The 23,452-nt window shown below is 39.4% G+C and overlaps 1 protein-coding gene across 1 annotated transcript in view; it reads left to right on the top strand.

Annotated features, from left to right (window-relative positions):
- Window positions 1–23,452, top strand: part of tdrd7a (tudor domain containing 7 a) — an 80,023-nt gene that overhangs the window by 5,606 nt on the left and 50,965 nt on the right. Inside the window, exons 3-4 of the mRNA XM_057844551.1 lie at window positions 6,455–6,599; window positions 6,741–6,852. Coding sequence (XP_057700534.1) covers window positions 6,455–6,599; window positions 6,741–6,852 — 257 coding nt within the window. The remainder of the gene's footprint in view (window positions 1–6,454; window positions 6,600–6,740; window positions 6,853–23,452) is intronic.

The raw sequence follows: 23,452 nt of genomic DNA, 5'->3' as shown, positions 1-23,452 counted from the left end.
AAACCGCGAAGTAGCGCACCCCCCCATTTTTTATTTATTTATTTGTTTTGTGTGTGTGTGTGTGTTTTTTGTGCCCAATGTATTTATTCAGATTTAGCATTGGAAAGAGATACATATAAGACGTTTTTTTCTCACTTTTCCCCCCAAAGTGATTTAAAAAATGTATATAAATAAATGGTTTTTAAGCACTTCAAATGTCATAATTATGATAAGTTTTAAACATAACTGTCGAACCAAATCATTTTTGAACAAGAATAAAGTACTGTAGCAGATAAATGCTTGGCTTTATTAAATGCTTCTGTTTATCTACTTTAGCTGTGACCGTTGAAGTGACATGTAGAAATTTCACACTCCTCATGATCACTTCTGGCATTTAAATGTCTCCAACGTCCCCACAGTACACACATTCATTCCAGCGCGGCTTCCTTGCAACTGTTTAACAAGTTAAATGATGATTGACAGATGCCTGTGTGAAGTCTGCTTCTTTGGCCAGATCAAAGCCATCGATGTGCCGCAGTGACTGAGAGGATCAAAAGGCTGGGAGAGGGAGGGTAGGAGGCTGTGCGCAGACCAGAAAGTGAGGCGTATGTGGATAAAAAAAAAAGAAAAACTATCGCACGTGCTTGCGATGGGACTATCGCGCACACGCACATCCCGATGGCGATGTTTAAACGATATATCGTTCAGGCTTAATCAAATGTGATACATTTGGCAATATACGGTTGAATTTATTCATTTCTGTGTAGCGCTTTAACTTAAGAAAATCCACCAATAAAGCTTTTGAAAATCATTCATAAGAAAAAAACTGATTCTTGGAGGCATTTCAGTTGTAAAAGACATGTTAAAATGCTTATCTCTTTAGCACAGGACTTTTTTCTTTTTTTCTTTCAGAAAGAAAGCTGACCAATATGCGGTGTCTGAAAGGCAAATTGTTGTTGGATTATCTTTAAATACCCCCTACTTTTTGAGCAGAATTCAAGCATTGTATAGGCTAAAGATCCCATTGTTTGAAAGCACAAAAGTGTGTAATAAAAAACTAGCACGTTTATATTTTGCATTTTGTTTTCTTACTGTCCCGAAAATAAACCGAACCGTGACCTCAAAACCAAGGTACGTACCGAGCCGAGATTTTTGTGTACCGTTACACCCTTAATACAGTATATACTATATATATTTCTTACCTAAAAATGTCATTAAGCTTGATCACACATCACTTAAAAGTTAGGTGATTTTCTCCTCGTGTTTCAATTGAATTTCAATTTGTGTCAAGCTATTTTTAAGTTCTAGTTAAGTTTTAATTTAGTCTAAACCAGGGGTCGGGAACCTATGGCTCGCGAGCCATATCTGGCTCTTTTGACGGCCGCATCTGGCTCGCAGACAAATATTTAATAAAAAAAAAAATAAAGCTTCGTTATACTCTTTTGCGCATTGCGCAAAACAGCGACGATCCGCGGCGACTAGAAAGCTGGTTCGCAGTTATTTTAGTGGAAAAGTGGCAAACATGTCGTTGCGTCTATTTTTAGGGCTGTCAAATGATTAAAATTTTTAATCGAGTTAATTACAGCTTAAAAATTAATTAATCGTAACCAATCGCAATTAATCACAATTCAAACCATCTATAAAATATGCCATATTTTTCTGTAAATTATTGTTGGAATGGAAAGATAAGACACAAGATGGATATATACATTCAACATACGGTACATAAGGACTGTATTTGTTATAACAATAAATCAACAAGATGGCATTAACATTATTAACATTCTGTTAAAGCGATCCATTGGTAGAAAGACTTGTAGTTCTTAAAAGATAAATGTTAGTAAAAGTTATAGAAATTTTATATTAAAACCTCTTAATGTTTTCGTTTTAATAAAATTTGTAAAATTTTCAATCAAAAAATAAACTTGTAGCCCGTCATTGTTGATGTCCATAATTACTTACACAATGCTCATGGGTGCTGAAGCCTATAAAATCAGTCGCACCGGAGCGCCAGCAGAGGGCGGCAAAACTCCATAAAACACAAGTAACAAGTGGGCATTTCACTGTACTGTCATTTAAATGTCTGAGCGGGGTATGTGCGTTAATTGCATCAAATATTTTAACGTGATTAATTTAAAAAAACGCCCGTTAACGCGGTAATTTTGACAGCCCTATTTATCTGTCTATCAATCGCATTGGCAACGCGGATGAGGCAGACACTAAACGAGTGGGGTCGCTGCTATTTTGCTGTCAAAAAGAGCGGCCGATGAGCGCATGTGCGCAGTAATTTTCCCACGGTTTTAGTTTCGTTTTCCCCGCTAATTTTAGAAACCCTTTTGACAAGATGACCAAAAGAAAAAAAAGACGAGGAGTATTGTACTTTTCAGCAGGAATGGACAAGGAATTTGCCTTTGCGGAGAGAGCAGGTTCAGCACTGTGTCTAATATACAATGATAAAATTGCATCAATGGAAAGGTCAAATATAAAGCGGCACTTCGACACACGCCATACTACATTTGCATCGAAATATCCGGCGGGGGACAAAAGGAAGAAAGTCAAGAATGTCAAGAGCTTCTTACAAGAGTGCAAGCTAGTCTGTAGCAACTCCGTGTTTGGACCAAACAAGGTGACTGGAATTCGACTAGCTTTGCTTGCGCTTTAGCAATTGTGAGAAACGGGAAGCCATTCACAGATTGGGAGTACGCCAAAGCATTCATCCTTGATGTTGCCAATGAATTTTTTGACAACTTTTCGGATAAAGACAAGATTATTAAACGGATAAAAGACATGCCCCTGTCACCAAGAACTATTCATGATAGTACCATCATGATGTCGAATCAAATTGAGGCAACGCATGAAGGACATAAACTCGCCTCCATTTTTTTCACTCGCTTTGGATGAGTCAACGGACATAAGCTATTTATCACAGTTCAGCGTGATCGCAAGGTATGTTGTGAGCTGAGGTTGCGCTAGACTTTTTCGTTGTCTGTCATTTTGACTGACAGTGTCATAAAAATCCGGTCATAATCTATTTTTACCCGTCACTTACATTTTTAAAATGATAATAATGACATATTCAATAGTATTTAGTTTTCATTCATTTTTAATTAATATTCTGTCCGAACAAGAGGCAAACAGAGGAATGCACCAATCAGCGACGGGCAGACATGCCGTTAGCAAAGCGACGAGGGCAGGACGAGGGACTTGCGCGCGGAAGTAAACATACGAGGAGAGCGGAGTTTATTCAACATGGCTAGCGCGAGACAGACTGTTGTCAATGACTCTTGTCGATGTGTTTTAGCTCATTTAAAACTGAATTTACCGCGGATTGTAACATAATTTCGGCTCTCCCGTTCGCCATCCGTGTTGCTGTAGAGACGACTTTCGGTGCGCAAGAGTGACGTTGCTCGTGAAGAACACGTCACGCAAATAAACAAATCTGATTTGTCGATTGATTTTGTACCTACTCGAGAGGCCGTTAATGGACTGGGTCCCAGACTTTTCTCTCGGTGTTTGAAAAATACAGGGGGAAACAGTCTGGCCGACAAACACTCAGTTGCCTTGACATTTTTCCGAGTAAGGCCAACGACGTCATGCATCAAGAGAGACAATAGCTAATTAATATGCTCACTCGCCACCCTGTGGTCTGGGGTGTGAATTGCAACCTGTCAAAATGACGGATGGACGTCAATTTTTTCCGTCACCGTTTTAAAAAAACGGTCAACGACGGAAAATATTCGGTTAACGCGACCCCTGGCTGTCAGTGACACACTACATGAGGGAAGTGGCACTTTTGGCTATGCAAAGGACAACAAGAGGGGAGGATTTATTCGAGTCCTTCATTGAGTTCGCTAAAGAAAAAATCCCAATGGACAAACTTCTTTCGGTGTGCACTGATGGTGCTCCGTGTATGGTTGGAAAAAACGGAAGATTCATGTCGTTTCTTCGTGAACATGAAAAGAGACGTATCCTAAGTTTCTCAATGCCTGCATGACGCTTAACTTCAAGTATCAACCAGACTGCAAAGCCATCAGCAACACCATGCAGCACCAGAAGTCGCATTAATGGTAAGAAATACTCATCATTGATTAGCAACAGCATAACAATGTTATTAAAAATAATCCAGAGACTTATTGAACTTTAAAAATGTTGAAATTACATAAAATGCACACTTCACTCGTATTTTTAGTTTTAAACATATTGTATGGCTCTCACGGAATTTTAAAAAATGTGGTGTTTATGGCTCTCTCAGCCAAAAAGGTTCCCGACCCCTGGTCTAAACTGTAAGTCCTGATAGGATTTTGAGTTTTTGCAGTGTTCAAAACAAATGTATGATACTGCTGTATTGGAGCACATAAGGGACCAGTGCTACTTGGTGTTTTAACCAGCAATGACTACTGAGCTAAAATTGACAGTTAGCTTTATTAAGTTTTTATTTTACAACTTCATCACTCTATAGCGTTATGTTTTCACAGATTAAATAAAACCTGTATGTAAGACACGTTAGCCACGCATCGACAGTAGTCATAATCAATAGAAACCTAGCCTTTGTCGGCGTAGTTTGTAGCGGCTGTCTGCTGCAGTAAGTTTTTTTTGTTTTTAGCGGCTGTCTGCTGCAGTAAGTTTTTTTTGTTTTTTTTAATTTAATTAAAAAAATTTTTTTTTTTTTGGTTCTTCCTCTACGCACGTGACGGCAGCGCGTTTTCCTGCATTAAAAGTAGTTCGGGCAAAACGTGATGCTTAGAGCTGGCAGAATTAAACGATTCCTTGAGGTGAATTAATTTACTCATCATTAATTATTAATTATCATTTTTTAAACTCGAGTTGCTCCATTATTCGTTTCAGCTCTAGTCGAAGTACAACGCTAGTCTATTAGTAAATGTAGCTAGCTGCCGCCTTATGTAAACAGAGCTTTTCTGGTGAAAATTCTTCTGAATAAATGCTTAAATCGCTGAGTTCTTTATAGATATGGATGTAAAATGGTCTTTATTCTTGGTTAAAAGCAAAAAAACAAAAAACAAGAAACAAAAAAAAAACGTGCAGTCAGCATTTATTTTACAGAAGCATTACAAATTATGATGCCATTGCAATTGCGGCTAATTCCTCCCATCGATTTTTTTTCACGTTTCAAAATGTATGCATGGTACGAAAAATATAATAATTACCCTGAATCCTCGGACAAAGCACTCCAGAGGCAATCATTCCTGTTTGTATGCGGTACAGGTTTTTTACAGAAATTTGGCGTTAGATCCCTGCGTGTGTGTTTGTGAATAGCTCCTCTTGATTTAGGCGTCCCCCTACTTGAATGCAAGGCACAGTGCATGACCGAGCTGACCCGTCAATACCATTATGTAGTCTATGCGCAACGTAAGGAATAACTCATTCACAATTTCTTTCTTTTCATTTTCGTAAGGACGCGGCACGATTTCTTCACTGAAGTGGTTGCGCGACGGGATATGATAGCATGGCTCAATCATATTCGTCACATGTCTAAATCCTTTGTTTTGTACAACCAAATATTGCCTCAAATATGCAGCAACAAACATCCCAATCGCCATCGCTTCTGTAATTTCTTTTGCCCGGGCAGATTCTGCCTTAAAGGGCTGCTGAAATGCCGTGGCGATAAGCGTTTGTTTAGTATTAGCAGCCTTTGCCTTGCCTCCAGCCGCTATGCGGCCGTCACGTGAACACAAATAACGACACCCACCCACCAATCCGTGGACCACTTTCGTTCCGAACTGTGGAAAGTGATCCGATCCGTTAACGGAAAATCCGTGTTTCATGACACCTCTAATTAGCAACTCATGAGGACAGTATGCCAAACAGTTTGAAAAAAAAAATTAATGGACCAAAAATGAGCGTGTCGTTGGACAGGGGGACAGTTTTTATTTTTGCATTTGTAACGGCTCCGTTGCTACGGTGTGGGGTTATTTTGCACAGAGCAACTTTGCATGCCACTTGCTAACAGTACTCGCAGGTTTAACACTGACAAAGCAGGACTATTGTTAGGAATATTTGCCACGTTTTCGCTGGGGGAAAAAAATCTGAACGGTTTATCATTGTGATTGGGGTCCAATGTCTTTAAGTGTTTAAATTGATTTGGCTTCCAACTGTCCGCTGCAAATATTTTTAGACACAGTAAACCGATTGGTCATTCCTCATTTCTCACTGTATTAAAAGCCAAACGCTAGATACACTTCGTCATATTTCCTCATCTTAGCTCTTCATATCTCCAGTGTGCTTTGCTGTGTGCTCTTTTGGTTCAAAAATACTGCACTCTGAAAAAGGGAGCGCCACTGAGTGGATGTGCAATTATTTATTCTCATACGTCAAAAAGTATCTTCACCGAAGTCATGTGCCACCCCCGGAATCGCTCTGCGCGCCCCGTTATTAGAGAAGTACTGCTGTGGAGTGACATACAAAAAAGGGAAAGTGTTCCACTAAAGATGTGTGTCACTTTGAATTGTCCTTATAGTTGAGATGCTTTGCTGCAGTATGCAGTGAGACGGCACACATTGCCCAGCTGGTGGCGCGACAGAAGAGTTCCAAGAAGTCGGGAGGCTCACAAATTGTTAACTGCAGGATGAGACGCAAAGCTTCCAACCCTTACATGTTTCATGGTAGGCCATACCAGTACACTATACTGTATATTCGATTTTATACTTGTTTTAATGTGGATTAGAGATTTGCCACAAAAAAATTGCCTACTTGGTATAAATTTGTTTGTTTTTTGATCAGAATATCTCTCTTTCCGCATTTAGAAAGGCCAATGTCTTCTCTGAGGCAACCTTCACGTGGTGGCTTTTTCAGGCCAGCAAAAGGCTATCTATCCCACGGTGGCTTCAGGGCTTTCAGTGCCTCAGGAGATTTTAGGTACGTCTATCAGAATTTGAGTTGTGAGTTGTCCCGTCTTGTTTTTGGCAGCCCTTTTAATTTTTGTCTTAGTCTTTTGGACGAAAATACTTAGTAGTTTTAGTCATTTTAAATATGTTCGTCTTCATCTAGTTTTAGTTGATTAAATGTAATCCAAATTTAATGTAGTTTTAGTCGACAGTTACTCAAAATGTTTACGTCTGTAAAATTTAGTTTTAGTCCAAAAATAAAGGTTTTCATCAATTTCTAATGCACATAGACAACCGAGCATATATTGAGTCATCCACAACAAGGGTGTCAAACTCATTCACAGTGGGCCAAAATGTTAAATTGAACCAATTGAACAAGGTTGAACAAATGAACTTTTTAAATATGGAACCAAACAAGTTTTGATTTAACAATGAATATTGAACAAGCAAAAGGCTTATATAACTTAAAAACACAGCCGTGCAAAATCAAGTTGCTAATAACACTACTAATAATAACACTAGTAGCAATAATAATAATTTAAAAAAAACATATCAATTGCATAATAAATGAAAATTTAATGCCTCCTTTATGTTTGCAGCTTTCTGAGATAAATGTCAAAATTAGCTTCTTGCACTGGCTAATAAATTTGAAAATAAAAAAACATAACTATGAATAAATCAACCATTGGTGGCAAGCTCACATGTGCGCTCAGCTATTGTGTTTCTGCTCAGGCTTACGTTTGCATAGGCTTGCTTCTTCTCTGGGCACACTTGGTCACAAACCTTCATCATGCATCTTTTTTACAAACTGTTCCTCATTAAAGGGTTGGGCTGATTGGCAATTTCCTCTGCCACCATATAACTTGCCTTTACAGCAGCCTCACTTTGTGTTGTGGCTTTTGTGAACATTTTCTGTCGTGACAACAAAGCTCTTTTCATTTCCTTTACCCTCTGGCTCCTTTCCGTCATGTCCATGTCCTTATATTTTTCCTGGTGTTTTGTTTTTATAGTGTTGTTTAATATTGTACTCCTTGGTTACTGACATTTTGGCTCCACAAACAAGACAAAAAGGTCTGTGAACAGATATTCCATCTCCTACCTGTCCCAAAAAAAGTTCTATTTTCTGCTTTTCTTTTCGCCATTTCTTGGAAGGGTAACACAGCGACAGCTGTAGTTTGCAGTCGCAGTGTGATCCGGGGAAAAGGAAGGGGGATACGGAGTTTTAGCCGAAGGAGTGTGCACGAAGACGGATCACTACTTTCTTAATACATTCATGACCGCTACCGTAGACGCGACTGACACAGAGGAGGGGAGCGTGTCTGCTTCTGTCGCGTTGTTTTGACGTGCCAAAACAACAGCAGAGCATTATGGGACTTGTAGTATAAGCAGTGAATGTGGCATTACAGTGCTGCCGCTGTGTAATATTGGCGGGCCAGCTCTAATATTAATTTGAAATTGCCTCGTGGGCCAAATATAATTACACTACGGGCCAAATTCTGCCTGCGGGCCAGAGTTTGACACTTATGATCTACAAGGACAACAGTAACTTTGTGACGATAATACACACTCAGCAGGAAAAGCAGTACATTATTTTCAATTAAACCTGCCTAGAAGTAACAAACTGTATGTTAAAAAAAAAAAAGATGTTGTCGGGGTGTTTAATACTGGGAAGTCTGTTTTTTTTACTAGAAAAGCCAAGTGGCTCTGCTTTAAATTGGCCAGTGTTGTAAGCGGACGCTCGCTCTTCTGAAGCTAATGCTAGCGTGAATGCTACGCTAACGCGACAGGTTACATTTCGCGTCTGATGATCACTCGGCACAGACCTTTAAAGGCTAAAGCGGCATTGCATATTAGATAAGAAAACAAATCTTACCATGTTTCCAAACAAGCAACATGGAACGCAGATTAGCTTGAGAGGCATCCTAAACTCTGGTGAGGAGAGTGAAGGAGCAGCGCAGCTAGGCACTGGTCGATATGGCCTTTAGTACATATCGGGGTAAATTGAGCAGATTTACCTCGATAATGATAAATGACGATAAATTCGCCCAAGCGGACTGTTATATAATTTGAAAATCTGAATAAATGCATGAAATACAAATTAACCATTTCTCATTGATTTATTTATCAGCTTTTTTAACATATTATTTATATTATTTAACATATTTAACAATTGTACATTATGTAAACGTTAAGTGTATATAAATATTTTTTAAACAATAAGCATTCAAGTATAATTTAAAACTGCTTGTATGACTTGAACAATGTACAACATTGTAAATATTGCTATGGCCACTGTGCAAAAATGTCATAGTAACTAGGGATGAGAATTGACAAGATTTTTACGATTCCGATTCCATTATCGATATTGCTTAACGATTCGATTCTTTATCGATTCGCTTATCGATTCTAATTTGGACTAATGGACTGTATGAGGTTCTGGATTCAATAAGGGTGTCGGTTAGAACACAAGGAGCGGAGAGTACAGTTGGCCTTTGGCACGTTTAATCCAACTTGGCAACAGGCACAACTATATACAGGCAATGGCACTTGATATTACAATCACTCAATGAGCAGATGAGAGCATGCGTGGAAAGATATTGATGTATTTGTATGTATGTAGAAGAAGACTGGAATGTGTGGGTATATATGTGGTTCTGAAAGGATAGAAAATTAGTGCTGATGCAATAAACAATGCAAATTGACTGTAAAGCAATCAATGACACATACATGACTCGCGCAGTATAATGAACACAAAGGTAGGGGGGGCGCGAGTGCACGCGCATAACCCGGAAGCAAGCTGCGTGCACATGCGGTCATCTTGGCATAGAAGTGGTGAAAACTAAGCACTGTACACTCATATGGATGTACAACATCATCTTAAGATGCTAAAATAACACATTTCCTCTTAACACAAATGTGCAACGCGAATACCGTAATTTCCCGAATATAACGCGCACTTTTCCCCAAAATCAACTTGTAAAATCATGGTGCGCATTATAAACGGGTACATGGATGGAGAAAGAAAGAAATATATATATATATATATATATATATATATATAAACGATTTTTTTGTTTTTTTTTGACACGGCCACGTTGTGTTCAGGCATGAAAATCTCTCACCTTTCGGCGATATTCGCCGTTTTGTAGTCAAAAAGGATGACTTACGTGAATCGTGTAGATCCGAGGAGAAACTTTTTAAGGGGGATGGGGGGGGTCGGGTGTAGGCATGTGCCGGTTACCTTCACGGTTTACCATGCTATGAAAACGTCGCGGTTACAAAACCACTAAAATTTTCCGTCATAGAGTAGTACGTATTCGTTATTTTTCATGTCCCAAAAATGCAGCCAGAAGTGGCTTGGCGCGGCAGCGCTTACCCCTTCCCCTGTTTGATGCTGCGTGTGTCAGTGACGCAATTCCAGCAAACCCAAAAATAAACACTCGAAACACAAGGCGTAAATTCTTCAATTTATTGATCTCTCAAATCGTGGTAACGGAAATATACCAAATGATTACATTTAAAACGTACAATCGTATTTTTCCACGTGTGAGTAGCTTCAACAGTTTAGCTTCTTGAAAAAGTTCGCCAAAAACAAAACGCACATTTTCCTTTCAAATTCAATACACAAAGTTACTAAAAACTTACAAAGACGAATGATAGGCAAGGCTTAGCTAGGAGAGCAACTTCATTGAGGTTAATCACAGCCGCTGAGAGAGAAACAAGTTTGTATGCAGGGGGGGGGGGGAGAGAGCGTCAAAGATCGCTGATTGCGACAGATGATCTTGTCCTAAGCACAAATTCACGTTCGCTGGACGAGATGAGGTCTCACTCCCAATTTTTTTTTAGATGAATGCATTTGCCAGCATACTGAATTTGGTAAGTAATGGTTTTAAACGTTTTCATATTTTGCAGTATGACAAAGTTACTGCCGTTCGTTGCAGCTTGCGTTGAACACTGCCAGAGCTAGCCAAATCTCCAGTGAATAACTAGCTCCCGTTAAGTTAGCGTCAAGCTTGTGTATTTAACATTAATATAAAAGCAGTGCTGTCAGTTACACGTTATGTGAGCAATGCGTAACTGTAATCTGATTACTTTCTTTCAGTAAAGAGCAATCTAAGGCGTTCATTTTTCTAAATCAGTAATCTGATTAAAGTTACTTTCCTTGATGCCTGTGCGTTACTATTTTGTTGTTGCCCCCCAATGTATGTAGAATGAAGAATACTGTAGTCATGGGAGTGACATCACGTGTCACATTTTCTAATCGGGGATGGGGAAAAAACGGGTCACGTGTATTACCATTATGCGTGAGCCGTGAGCGCTGGGAGTTCGCGGCCAAAACAACATAGCCTTGCTACCTCGCCAGGATGCAATGAAATAGGCAGGAGATATACTAAAAACGGCTGCATTTGCACACTGGAAACACAGCCATTACTTCACATTTTTGTCCAGTAAATATGACAAAACATCTCCGTGCGCTGCGAACTTTGCGCTGCCTCAAAAAGACTGTCGACCGCTATAAGCATCCAATTCAAGCACCACTTGTAATTACAGCACAACACGTAACACGACAGCCAGGACTTTTTGATACTGCTCGTGTTCAATCCTTGGTTACAGCTCAGTTGTTGTTGAAGGTTTTGAAAGCATAGGTTTAACAAAATTCTAAATATCCATCTTGCCTCCTCAGCTGTAGTTTTGGCTAAGCAATGCAAACGGCTGTCTCTAAGGTCACATGATCTGTTCGAAAAATAATTTGGACCCATTATGAAATACTTTGAAGGATTCTTGTTCATTTCATTCATTTTTGTTGTTTTATTGCTCTAAAACTTTTATAGACAACATTTTAATGGCCATATTCACTGGTCTTTATTTTAAAGGGGATGTTCAGAATTTTTTACATTAGGCTTAATCTTTGAGTTAGCCGGGGTTTAATTAGTCGTTGGAGTTGATTTGAACAAATTCTGTGCAGTTTGCCAGTTATTTGTTAGTTTCAGGGCTCCGGAGTGGCTGAGCTAGCGCGAGTCAATGGTGGTTGAAATCAACTCCTTCAACTAATTAAATCCCCACTAACTCGAATCTTAAGCCTCATGTGAAAAATTAAAATAGTCAAATTCGCCTCATGTAGGACGTTTCGCTAATGGAGGACATTTTGGCAGAACGCCGAAACATATTTCCTCCACACCTTTCTCACCTTTTTAACCCCTGACCCATTTTCATGCCTGTGTGTTGAAGAAACGTATGCGGCGATCCGTTGCGGACCATTACGGTACGTGACGTCACCATTTTATTTCTGTAATAGTTCACTCTTATCGGCCGAATGATTTTGTCTTTGTTAAATTCCGCTTTTTTCACTCTTCATAAAGCACACAGGCATGAAAATCTCTCACCTTTCGGCGAAATTCGCCGTTTTGAAGTCAAAAAGGGCGACCTACGTGAATTGCGTAGATCCGAGGAGAAATTCATTGTTTTATGTTCGGGATATTTTATTTAATTATTATTATTATCATCATGTGATTAACTTAGTACGTAAACTGAGCACTTCAGAAATCGGTCCCTTAAAAAAGTGACACTTGGACAGTCAGCAAATCCTTCTAGATGCTTCGCTGACGAGAACTAATCATCGGCCCAAACTGCGTTCCATTATTCCAATCACGCGCACTCCTTTCGTGTACATGGAGTGCTTGGAGAGCCTTTGGTTGCATTGCAAAGCTACGAAAAAGCAGGCATTATCCACACCGGGGCAGACCAGAGCGCAGCATACACACTTGCCTGTATTTGCCAGCATAGTGAATTTGGTGAGTAATGGTTTTAAACGTTTTCATATTTTGCGATATAATAAAGTTACTGCCATTTGTTGCAGCTTGCGTTGAACACTGCCAGAGCTAGCCAAATCTCCCATGAAAAAATAGCTCCCGTTAAATTGGTGTCAAGCGTGTGTATTTAGCGGTAATATAAACGAAGAAACACATTGTTGAGTCAAATTAAGCAGCATGCTGTCAGATGGAGGGGGGCGCCTCGCATCGCTCACATCGTCCGCCTGAGACGCGTTATTTTCGGCTGGGACTTGAGCTGATGGCCGGTGTCGGCACAACACCGGCCCGACAAGTGTTGGGAATGATTCTTGGGAGTGATCCCTCGTTTTTCGCGGTTAATGGGGACCAGAACCTGCCGTAATAAGTGAAAACCGCGAAGTAGCCCCCCCATTTTTGGGGGGCGTGTTCAATGTATTTATTCAGATTTTACATTGGGAAAAAAGATATATATGTTTTTTCACTTTTTCCCCCCAAACTATCATTTATAAATGGTTTGTAAGCACTTCAAAATGTAAGAATTATGATCAGGTTTAAACATGTTACTGCCCCACTGAATTATTTTTAAACAAGAATAAAGTAGTAAGAAAATGCTTGGCTTTATTAAATGTTTCATAGTGAGTCTACTCAAACATTCTCAAGCTGCTCACTTTGTTAAACGATGATAGACGCATGCGCAAACTTATTCAATGATTGAAATTTTTTTTAGGTGAATTAAAAAAAAAAAAGTTTGAAGCAACTTATTTTTTGATTGAATAATAAAGACACAAATGTCCTAGCCAAAATGTGGCCCAAACGTAAAACAACATTACTTCAATGGAAAAAGTTGTTTCAATCAAGAAAAATGGTTTTAAAATGCTTTTTTTGTCTCAAATTTATTTTTGCAATCAAAAACATTTTTTAATTTTTTTTTAATTGAAGTAAAAGCCACCGGGGAGTCTGATTTAAAAAAAAAAAAAAAAAAAAAAATAAGATTTCTATTTCATGATTTAGACATGCCTCGTGAGGAAAGGAGATTGAGGGATTAAAAAAGGAGTTGGATGAGGCTGCTAAAGGCAGTGGATACCTCATCAGCTGGGTGAAAAGCACACTTGGTAAGAATAAGTTTGCAAGGATATTTGGGTATAAAATACAATTATAAACACAATTACAATGTTATTTTTCTATAAGATTTTATGTCATTGCTTTATTAATTATTAGGTGCTAGAGTTGTTAAGTATGGAAAATAATGAAATAATGATTTAGAGAAAATTGTGCTGTTGGTGGCTCAGTGACCATCTGATGTGGTTTGTTCTGAGATGAACAAGTTGAAGAAGGAAGTTTTGATGCAGAGGTTGAAGGAAGAAAAGAGGCAGACTGACTGAGTCACAGCCAGAAAGTGTTGATGACAATGTTGATTTCTATTGACTGTTGCCCCCTCCCAATTAAAGTATGTCACAGTTGCAGCCAATTATTATCTAAAGCTGGTTAAAATTGAAGTTATGTTGTTTTAAGGTGTATTGAATACTTGTTCATGTGCCACTTTTGATCTACGAGCACCCGCCCCTCCACCGGTCTCTGCACGGCCCTGCTGAAACACAGTGTGGTTTGACAGAGCTCAATATTTTGTTGGGTTGTACAGTGTACCGGAACATATTTCCTCCACACCCTTCTCACCTTTTAACCCCTGACCCATTTTCATGCCTGAGCACAGAATTGTTTCTTGAACTCATTTGAGTCAACGTTTATTGCAGCTACGCAACTCGGGCCATAACAAACGTAACAACACAGACTTCCTGTGTGTGTCCGTCAACTATATCTATCCCTCGGGAAACTCAAACCCAAATAACAATAGTTCCTATTGTTACTGTCGTGTTGACAGCGATGAGCTCTCTCGGATTTCCGACTTACGTTCTCACTTTCATTTTACCGTATCAATCCATGGAAGAAACATTTATTCATCATGATGAAACGAGAAAGTTATACAGCAGCCTTTAAAAGAAAAGTCACATATGTTTTGTTTTCTTCTAGAGTCTGGTAAGTTGGAGAAGTTGTCAAATCATATTATTACCGTAAATATTGTCAGTTTATGGTAATGTTTTGAACTACCAATATGCTATGCTTGTGCTGTGTTTCACCAGTCAGTAAAATGACATTTCTGTATCTGTACACGAGCTCTGTTTTCTTGTGTTCTTCTATTTTTTTGGGTGCTAAAATTAGGGTGCGCGTTATAAACGGGTACAATAATTTTGCCTAGATTTTACAAGTAAATTTGGGGTGCGCATTATACAAGGGTGCCCCTTATATTCGGGAAATTACGGTATAATGTAAACAATGCTCTCCTCGACGCAGCGATGACACATACGCACATAACAGTAAAAACACAAAAGGGTTGCGCTGATAACGGCTCTAACTTATCATCAGAACTTTATGACATATAGAGGAAATACTTACATTCGTTCATGGACGCACACAGATTAACAGGTCGCTGCACTCTGCTTGAAATGTGCACCTTACGCCTATTCTCGGTCCCAGAATACGCAGCGCGTGACGTAGGACAATAACAAGAAGTACCTGACTGGTTGCTATGGGAATGAACGCATACCCAAGGAACCTTGCTGAGTTATGTTATATTTTTCTTATTGAGTATTCGACGAAGAATACGATAGACCCATTAATACAGTGTTTTTCAACCGGTGTGCCATGAGAGATCGTCAGGTGTGCCGCGAGAAATTATCTAATGTCGCATTTATTATATATAAATATTGTAATGTCCGTAACTGTGCGGGACCTTGAAGGGGCCATCAAACTGCAGAGTGGTGACGTAGCAGGAAGCAAACAAGGAGGGAGGGAGAACGGCGTGAGAGCGTAGTTAGCAGTCACATGTTGTGGTTGCCGCTGTTATTTTTTTAATTATTTTCCATTGTTGCCACAATAAAGTGGGAAAGTCATCACCGACTCCGTTCTATTTCCCCATTCGGGTTTTACGTCGTCAGGCGGAGTTGCAGTAGGAAGGTAGGAAGGAGTAGGTAGAAACTTCTCAGTCATGTGCAGATGAGCGCAGTAAGCCTGTCGCAATATGCAATAATTCCATTTATCACGCGATACATAAAAATGAAGGCGGTAATTTTTCCGCTGCGATTTATCGCCTCGCGTGCACGTGCCTGCGCGCGTGCGGCAGAAGTGCTGTTAAAAGTTCGGATTCCTCGTTACCAACTGCGCAAAATGCATCTTCGTTCCAGGTCCGGCAAAAACTAGCGCCGGAGCCAATCGTTCCCATTGTATCCTATTGTTCAACGTATACCGGCCGCGTCAGTCCTCCTGAGTGACTGTGGACCATCTATGGCGCGCCGGTGTTGTTGATATGTGGGCGCTCCCGTCAGGAGTGACATTTCACGCGGGGCGGCTATTTTTCGGCACAACGCCAGATATTTACAACGAAGTCTGCCAAAACATTGTTAGCGACTTGGCTGCTACAAACAACCTCGCTTTGACAACGAACAGCTGCTTCAAACTCGTCCTGTTTATGAAAGTCGATTGACATATGTAGAGCTGTCCCGACTAGTCGACGTTGTCAACGTCATCGATGACGTAAATACTTCGACGGGCAAAACATACCGTTGACGGGTAATGACGGGTTAAAAAAAAAAATTTACATGCGGATAAATGAATGGCGGGCGCTCGCGATACAAGCGGTTGTTACTGGCACCCCCAAGGGTGCCGCTGTTATTTCAATGTGACCAGCGTTGTCAGATTGAGCAAAGAGGAAGAAAGTGGGCGAGCGAGCGAGAGAAAGGGAGCGAGATCGGTGAGTTGGAAAAGTGCGCGGGTAGCGCCGAGTTGGGTGGCTTCATACCCCACGTTTTTGTTTTGGTCAATAAAAGTATCCATAAAGAGCCATCCGACGCCTCTCGGTGTTTTTATGCACGCCGCTGCCTTCCTGAGGAGGAAATCGGACGAACCCAGACGAACCGACGACAACGAGCCAAGTGAATTGCCGGTAAGGAGTAAAAAACACCGCCAGTTTCCAAAAAGGGCAGAGTTGGTAACACGTGAAAGCGGCATAAAGTCAAAAAAGCAGACCAGAATAGCCAGAGCCTGGAATTATTTCAAGGAAGATATGGAGGGTGCCGCTTTGTGTACTCTTTGCTAAGCTGAGCTTGCATACCACGGTAACACGTCGGCTATGAACGAACACTTGAAGCGCCGTCACGCAAGTGTAATTTTTGAAGACAACAAGAAACAACAAGCTAGCGGATTGTAAGTCCATACAACTCTTTTAAATGGAACTTGCCTTTATGTGCTTCGTATCAACGTGCATTTTTATTTAATAAAATAATTAATACAATTATATATTTTTTAAAAATTATTATTAAATTTATTAGGATCATGGAAGCTCCCACTTGGGGAAAATATATACATATATCCTGTATATATATAATATAATAAAAATATATATGGAAACACCACTGGCCTGCTTACTGTAAGCCATTACTGCAATGATGTTATTTAATATAAAGTTTTACATATAGTAGTATGCTATAAAATTAATATTATTATTTTTTTTTGTTACTGTGGGTATGTGTGCCTTTCATTCAAAATAATTGTGGTAATATTTCAGTGTGCCCTCTATTTATTTTCAGGTTAAAACAAACAAAAGTTTAAGTTTTTCCCATCCCCCAAAAATGTGGAATGCACACCAGAAAAAGCACCTGAACTCACACAAAGTATTCTGAAAATGGTTGTCCGGGACATTGCAATTCATTTGAACATTTAGAAATATATGGACAATGACATACCACAAAAAGAGTAAGAATTGTTTTGACTCCTGTTAAAGAGGTGAAGTCACAGTGTTTCCGTTTACATTTTTTGCACTAGTTAATGCCAGCAGCATTTGACCTCATTGTTTGTGATTTATTATTGGAATTTATGTTATTTATTTATACGTTAATAAAGAATTTAGGTGTTCCAATTTTTTTTTTTGTGAATTAATAAACGTCAACAAAAATTTCATTTTTACAGTAGTTAAAAAAAAAAAAAATAAATAAAAAGATTAGTCGACTAATCGTAAAAATAGTCGGCTGACTAATCGGGAGGAAATTAGTCGTTTGGGACAGCCCTAGACATATGCTGGTGTTGTGTAGTAATGAGCAGACGTGACTTGAGCGGGCTTGCTAACTTTTTTAATGCGCGCACACACTAGATATCATGAAATGGCAAACTAGATGTGCTACGTCCCATGCCATTGGCTACGTGAGCCCAGAGTGATTATGGGACATGTAGTCCATATACTACATCGATGAATTCTAAACTGTCATGACTCAATGGAAGTTAAGAAGGCCAAATCAATCCATACCAGTGACTATAGATAATGTTGCAAATATTGTTAATTCAGTACGTGACACAGATGGATTCGGACCACAAATAGGATGTTTTGCTCATGTAGTAAACCTAGCTGCTAAGTGAGCTGTAGCAATCAACAGTGTGCCCCGCCTCACTTTACAAACAGTAAAGATTGTTCTCAGCACTTTTATACAAAATTTTTTCAGATCAGTAAGAAGTAAGCTCATAAATATTATACACTAAAATGCATGTTTATATGATGGCAATTTAATTTTTGCTCGTTAGCAAAAAAAAAACAAAAAAACAAAAAAACGAAACAAAAAATATGATTATTTTTTTTACAGAGCATTAAATGTATTGAATCAGATCGAAAATCGTGTCCCCCGTATCAAAAATCGTACCAAACCGTGACTTAACTGTATCGTTGCATCCCTATGGAACACCACTACAGAGGCTATGACGGGAAAAGTTTTCATTTGCCTAAATGCTTAAGTTATTAAGTGCAATTTTATTATTATTATTTTTTAAACACATTTTATTTATTCTGTGTTTCTGTGCGGTATCAATGTTGTTTTTTACTTAAAGAGCATATGACACCAGAAAAAAAGTCTTAAATGGCATTATTATGTGAATTAGAATCATATTTTGAGACGATTCGACTATATACAACAATTTAGCAAAGCGCAGATGACAAGAAATTAGTCTTTTAATCTGCGGGTTAGCCACGCCTATCATTATAGGGCTTTAGCGTCCCCAACAGGTGGATGACGTCAGCGGTAGACTGGGCTCATCGGTTTTACAATTCAGCCCATTGAGGGGGAATTGTTCAGAACGAGGAAAACGCGACGAAGAGAGCCGCAAAATGTCATTGTTTCAGTCTCTCTACTCCAATATTTTTACAGGATATTCTTTTTATCCAAGTATTTTTCCCCAATAGCTATATAAATGGCTTGAGAAGGACCAGTCAGCCCGTCGAGGGGGAACTATTCACAACGAGGAAAACGCGACGAAGAGAGCGGCAAAATGTCATTGTTTCTGTCCATTTACTTCCATATTTTTACAGGATATTCTTTTTATCCAAGTATTTTCCCCAATTGCTAAATAAATGGCATGGTCATGACAAATAACAATCTTGTGCTAAATGGAATATGAAATAATAAAAATCCATTTATTCAAGACGACATGGCAAAATTACTCCATAATGGTCAAAACTGTCGACTTCACCTTTACTGTCGCACCTCCCGAACGATATTTTATGACACCTAAATCGGACATATGTCATTTCCCTTCCCCGGCTTCGGAGAATGTAAACAAACCAGAAGGAGTGACAGCTAGCCGACATGCTAACCCGAACCGAGGGATGTTTCAAAGTCTTCGAAGTGGAAAATCACACGTAACTAGCCTGGATTATTTGACATGACGACCCGGTTGTCGAATGTCTTTGCGGATCGGCAAACCGCCTGGCGGAGAGCAATTTGCAGTTCGTTCCCGGGAGGAGGGTGGCTGGAGTTGTTGTGCAGCTAACGTGCTAACAGCTAACTGCTAATGAGCACGAGGAGAGCTTTTTACATGCCTATCAATGATCAAACCTAAGTAGTCCTTTATTCAGGCATGAGAATCTCTCACCTTTCGGCGAAATTCGCCGTTTTGAAGTCAAAAAGGATGACCTACGTGAATCGTGTAGATCCGAGGAGAAAAATTTTTAAAGGGGGGGGGTCGTTTGTAGGCATGTGCCAGTTACCTTCACGGATTACCATGCTATGAAAACGTCGCGGTTACAAAACCACTAAAATTTTCCGTCATACAGTAGTACATATTCGTTATTTTTCATGTGTCGAAAATGCAGCCAGAATTAGCTTGACGCGGCAGCGCTTACCCCTTCCCCTGTTTGATGCTGCGTGTGTCAGTGACGCTATTCCAGCAAACCCAAAAACAAACACTCCAAACGCAAGGCGTAAATTCTTCAATTTATTGATCTCTCAAATGGTGGTAACTGAAATATACCAAATGAATACATTTAAAACGTTGTACACTCGTATTTTTCCACATGTGTTTCAACAGTTTAGCTTCATGAAAAAGTTCATCAAAAACAAAACACACATTTTCCTTTCAAATTCAATACACAAAGTTACTAAAAACTTACAAAGACGAATGATAGGCAAGGCTTAGCTAGGACAGCAACTTCATTGAGGTTAATCACAGCCGCTGAGAGAGAAACAAGTTTGTATGCGGGGAGGAAAAAAAAAAAAGAGCGTCAAAGATCGCTAATTGCGACAGATGATCTTGTACTAAGCACAAATTCACATTCGCTGGAGGAGGTAAAGTATCACTCCCAATTGTTTTTAGATGAATGCATTTGCCAGCATATTGAATTTAGTGAGTAATGGTTTTCGTTTTCATATTTTGTGGTATGACAAAGTTACTGCCGTTCGTTGCAGCTTGCGTTGAACACTGCCGGAGCGTCCGGTGAAAAAATAGCTCCCGTTAAGGTAGCGTCAAGCTTGTGTATTTAATGGTAATATAAAAGCAGTGTTGTCAATAACGCGGTATCGTAATGCGTAACTAATCTGATTACTTTCTTTCAGTAAAGAACAATCTAACGCGTTCATTTTTCTAAATCAGTAATCTGAGTAAAATTACTTTCCTTGATGCCTGTGCGTTACTATTTTGTTATTGCCCCATAATGTGTGTAGAATGAAGAATACTGTAGTCATGGGAGTGACAACACATGTCACATTTTTTAATCAGGGATGGAACAAAAAGGGTCACGTATATTACCATGATGCGTGAGCGCTGGGAGTTTGCGGCCAAAACAACATAGCCTTACTACCTCGCCAGGATGCAATGAAATAGGCAGGAGATATACTACAAACGGCTGCATTTGCACACTGGAAACACAGCCATTACTTCACATTTTTGTCCAGTAAAGATAACAAAAATATCTCCGTGCGCTGCAAACTGTGCTGGCTCAAAAAGACTGTCCACCGCTATAAGCATCCAATTCAAGCACCACTTGGAATTACAGCACAACAGGTAACACGACAGCCAGGACTTTTTGATACTGCTCGTGCTCAGTCCTCGGTTCAAGCTCAGTTGTTGTTGAGGGTTTTGAAAGCTTAGGTTTAAAGAAATTCTAAATATCCATCTTGCCTCCTCAGCTGTAGTTTTGGCTAAGCAATGCAAACGGCTGTCTCTAAGGTTCTATAGTCACATGATCTGTTTGAAAAATAATTTGGACCCATTATGAAATACTTTGAAGGATTCCTGTTCATTTTATTCATTTGTGTTGTTTGTTTTATTGCTCTAAAACTTTTATAGACAACATTTTAAGGGCCATATTCAAAGGTCTTTATTTTAAAGGGGAAGTTCAGAATTTTTTACATTAGGCTTAATCTTTGAGTTAGCCGGGGTTTAATTAGTCGTTGGAAATGATTTGAACAAATTCTGTGCAGTTTGACAGTTATTTGTTAGTTTCAGGGCTCCGGAGTGGCTAAGCTAGCGCGAGTCAATGGTGGTTGAAATCAACTCCTTCAACTAATTAAACCCCCGTTAACTCGAATATTAAGCCTTATGTGAAAAATTAAAATGGTCAAATTCGCCACATGTAGGACGTTTTGCCGACGGCGGACATTTTGGCAGAACGCCGGAACATATTTCCTCCACACCTTTCTCACCTTTTTAACCCCTGACCCATTTTCATGCCTGTTTATTTAAAGAAATTTTGTAGTGTTTACTTTGTAATCACTGTATTCGTATTTGACATAATACAAAACAAGATGTTTACTCACTTCCTCGTAAGTCCAATGGTCCCACAGTAAATATCCACGGTGAATGGGAACTTTTTGAAACTCCAAAAAGGCGCATACGCCTCTCCCGCACACAGAATGATTTTTCTGCAGCCGTTTGGCTGGCGTGATGCAAAAAATAAACGTATTAATCCGCAAAATCAGCTGAATCCTTCGTCCTCATACACAACAGTACACTGTATAGTGAAGAGGACGTCTTCTACCGTACACGTCACAGCGCCCTCCTCCTCAATGCAAGACCGAAGCCGGAAGTCACTCATTTTCATGGCGCGGGATTCAAAAAACTAAATAAATATAGCGATCGCTTCCACACACATCCAAGCGGTCCATATCATTCAGGGGCATAAAATACCGCGTGTATTATGAAATAAACATGCTTTTTCGTGTCACAGGCACTTTAAGAGGCATGGTCTATTGTTTTTAGTTGTGATTTCTTAAAAAGTATTTTTGAATTCAAGTGTAAATATTTATCGCGTTTAAATGGGTGTACTTGATCTATTAATATATACTGTATTCTCACTGTTATTGTAAATTGGTTTAAAAAAAAAAAATGGGGGGGGGGCGCAATAATATCGCATATCGCAATAATTTATGACAATAATTATCGCACACTAAAATTTGTTATCGTGACAGGCCTCGAGCGCAGTAATGCTCGTGTCGCGTTCAAAAACTGGTCGGATTTCTAGCCATCAACAACCTTGTTGTCCGCGACAATGTGGACCCCAGCACGTCTGCTTATTATTTTAGACTCGTCATGTGTCGATATACTCGAAAGTGTCCTTTCTATTTTATCCATATGTGACGACCGTCAATCCTCCCCCTGTGTTTTATTCCAACACATTGTCAAGGACAGCAAAATGGCTGACGGCTAAAAATCCGAGCAGTTCTTGGACGCGACACGAGCAGCTCTCCTAAACGTCATCTCCAAACGAAACACCCGTCACTTCAAAATTACTCGATGGACTATTTTGTTCGCCTTCGTGAAAACACAGAAACAGGCAACTTTTTTGATAAAAACTACAAAGGTAAATGAGAAAGCCCTCAAAGCCAGTTACCTTTTTGCTAAATCCAAAAGGTCCCACACCCTGACAGAGACATTAATACTACCTGCCTGCCAAGCCATTGCCTGCGAGATGCTCGGCCCTGATGTGCTTAAAGACATTGCGCAAGTCCCCCTATATGATAATTCTGAGCTTTTTCAAGCCTAACTGCTATTAAAAAAAAAAAAACAGAAAAATACTGAGAGCTTAAGAATAAGGATATAGACTTTCTGTTCATCTAAACAGGCTCAAATTTCACACTGAGTAAGTATACATACTGAGAAATTATATTTTATTGACTGTGACGTGTAAATTACGTGACGTAGTTCTCACTGGTTGAGATCGATAAGATCATTGTTAGATGAACTGCCAAACGATTTCATGGAATTGAAACACACGGAACCGGTTCTCTATTCCCATCCTTAATTGTGACACAAATGACTTAAAGGAAGAGGGGCTTGAACAGTACACATCAAATAGACAACTTATTGTTAATGGCTGTTGTGACATGATCACTCAACACAAGTGTTTACTTCAAGTTCCTACTGTGAAAAAATAGCTTAACTCAGTTTTTTTTTTTTTTTTTTTTAAATATCCTTTTTAGAGCATTTTCCGAAATACACGCACACACCCTGTCATACACACACGCACATTAA

The sequence above is a fragment of the Corythoichthys intestinalis genome, chromosome 8, assembly GCF_030265065.1.
Source record: "Corythoichthys intestinalis isolate RoL2023-P3 chromosome 8, ASM3026506v1, whole genome shotgun sequence".
Taxonomy (NCBI): Eukaryota; Metazoa; Chordata; class Actinopteri; order Syngnathiformes; family Syngnathidae; genus Corythoichthys; species Corythoichthys intestinalis.
The sequence above is the reverse complement of the archived record's forward strand: the minus strand, read 5'-3'. Positions and strand labels throughout refer to the sequence as shown.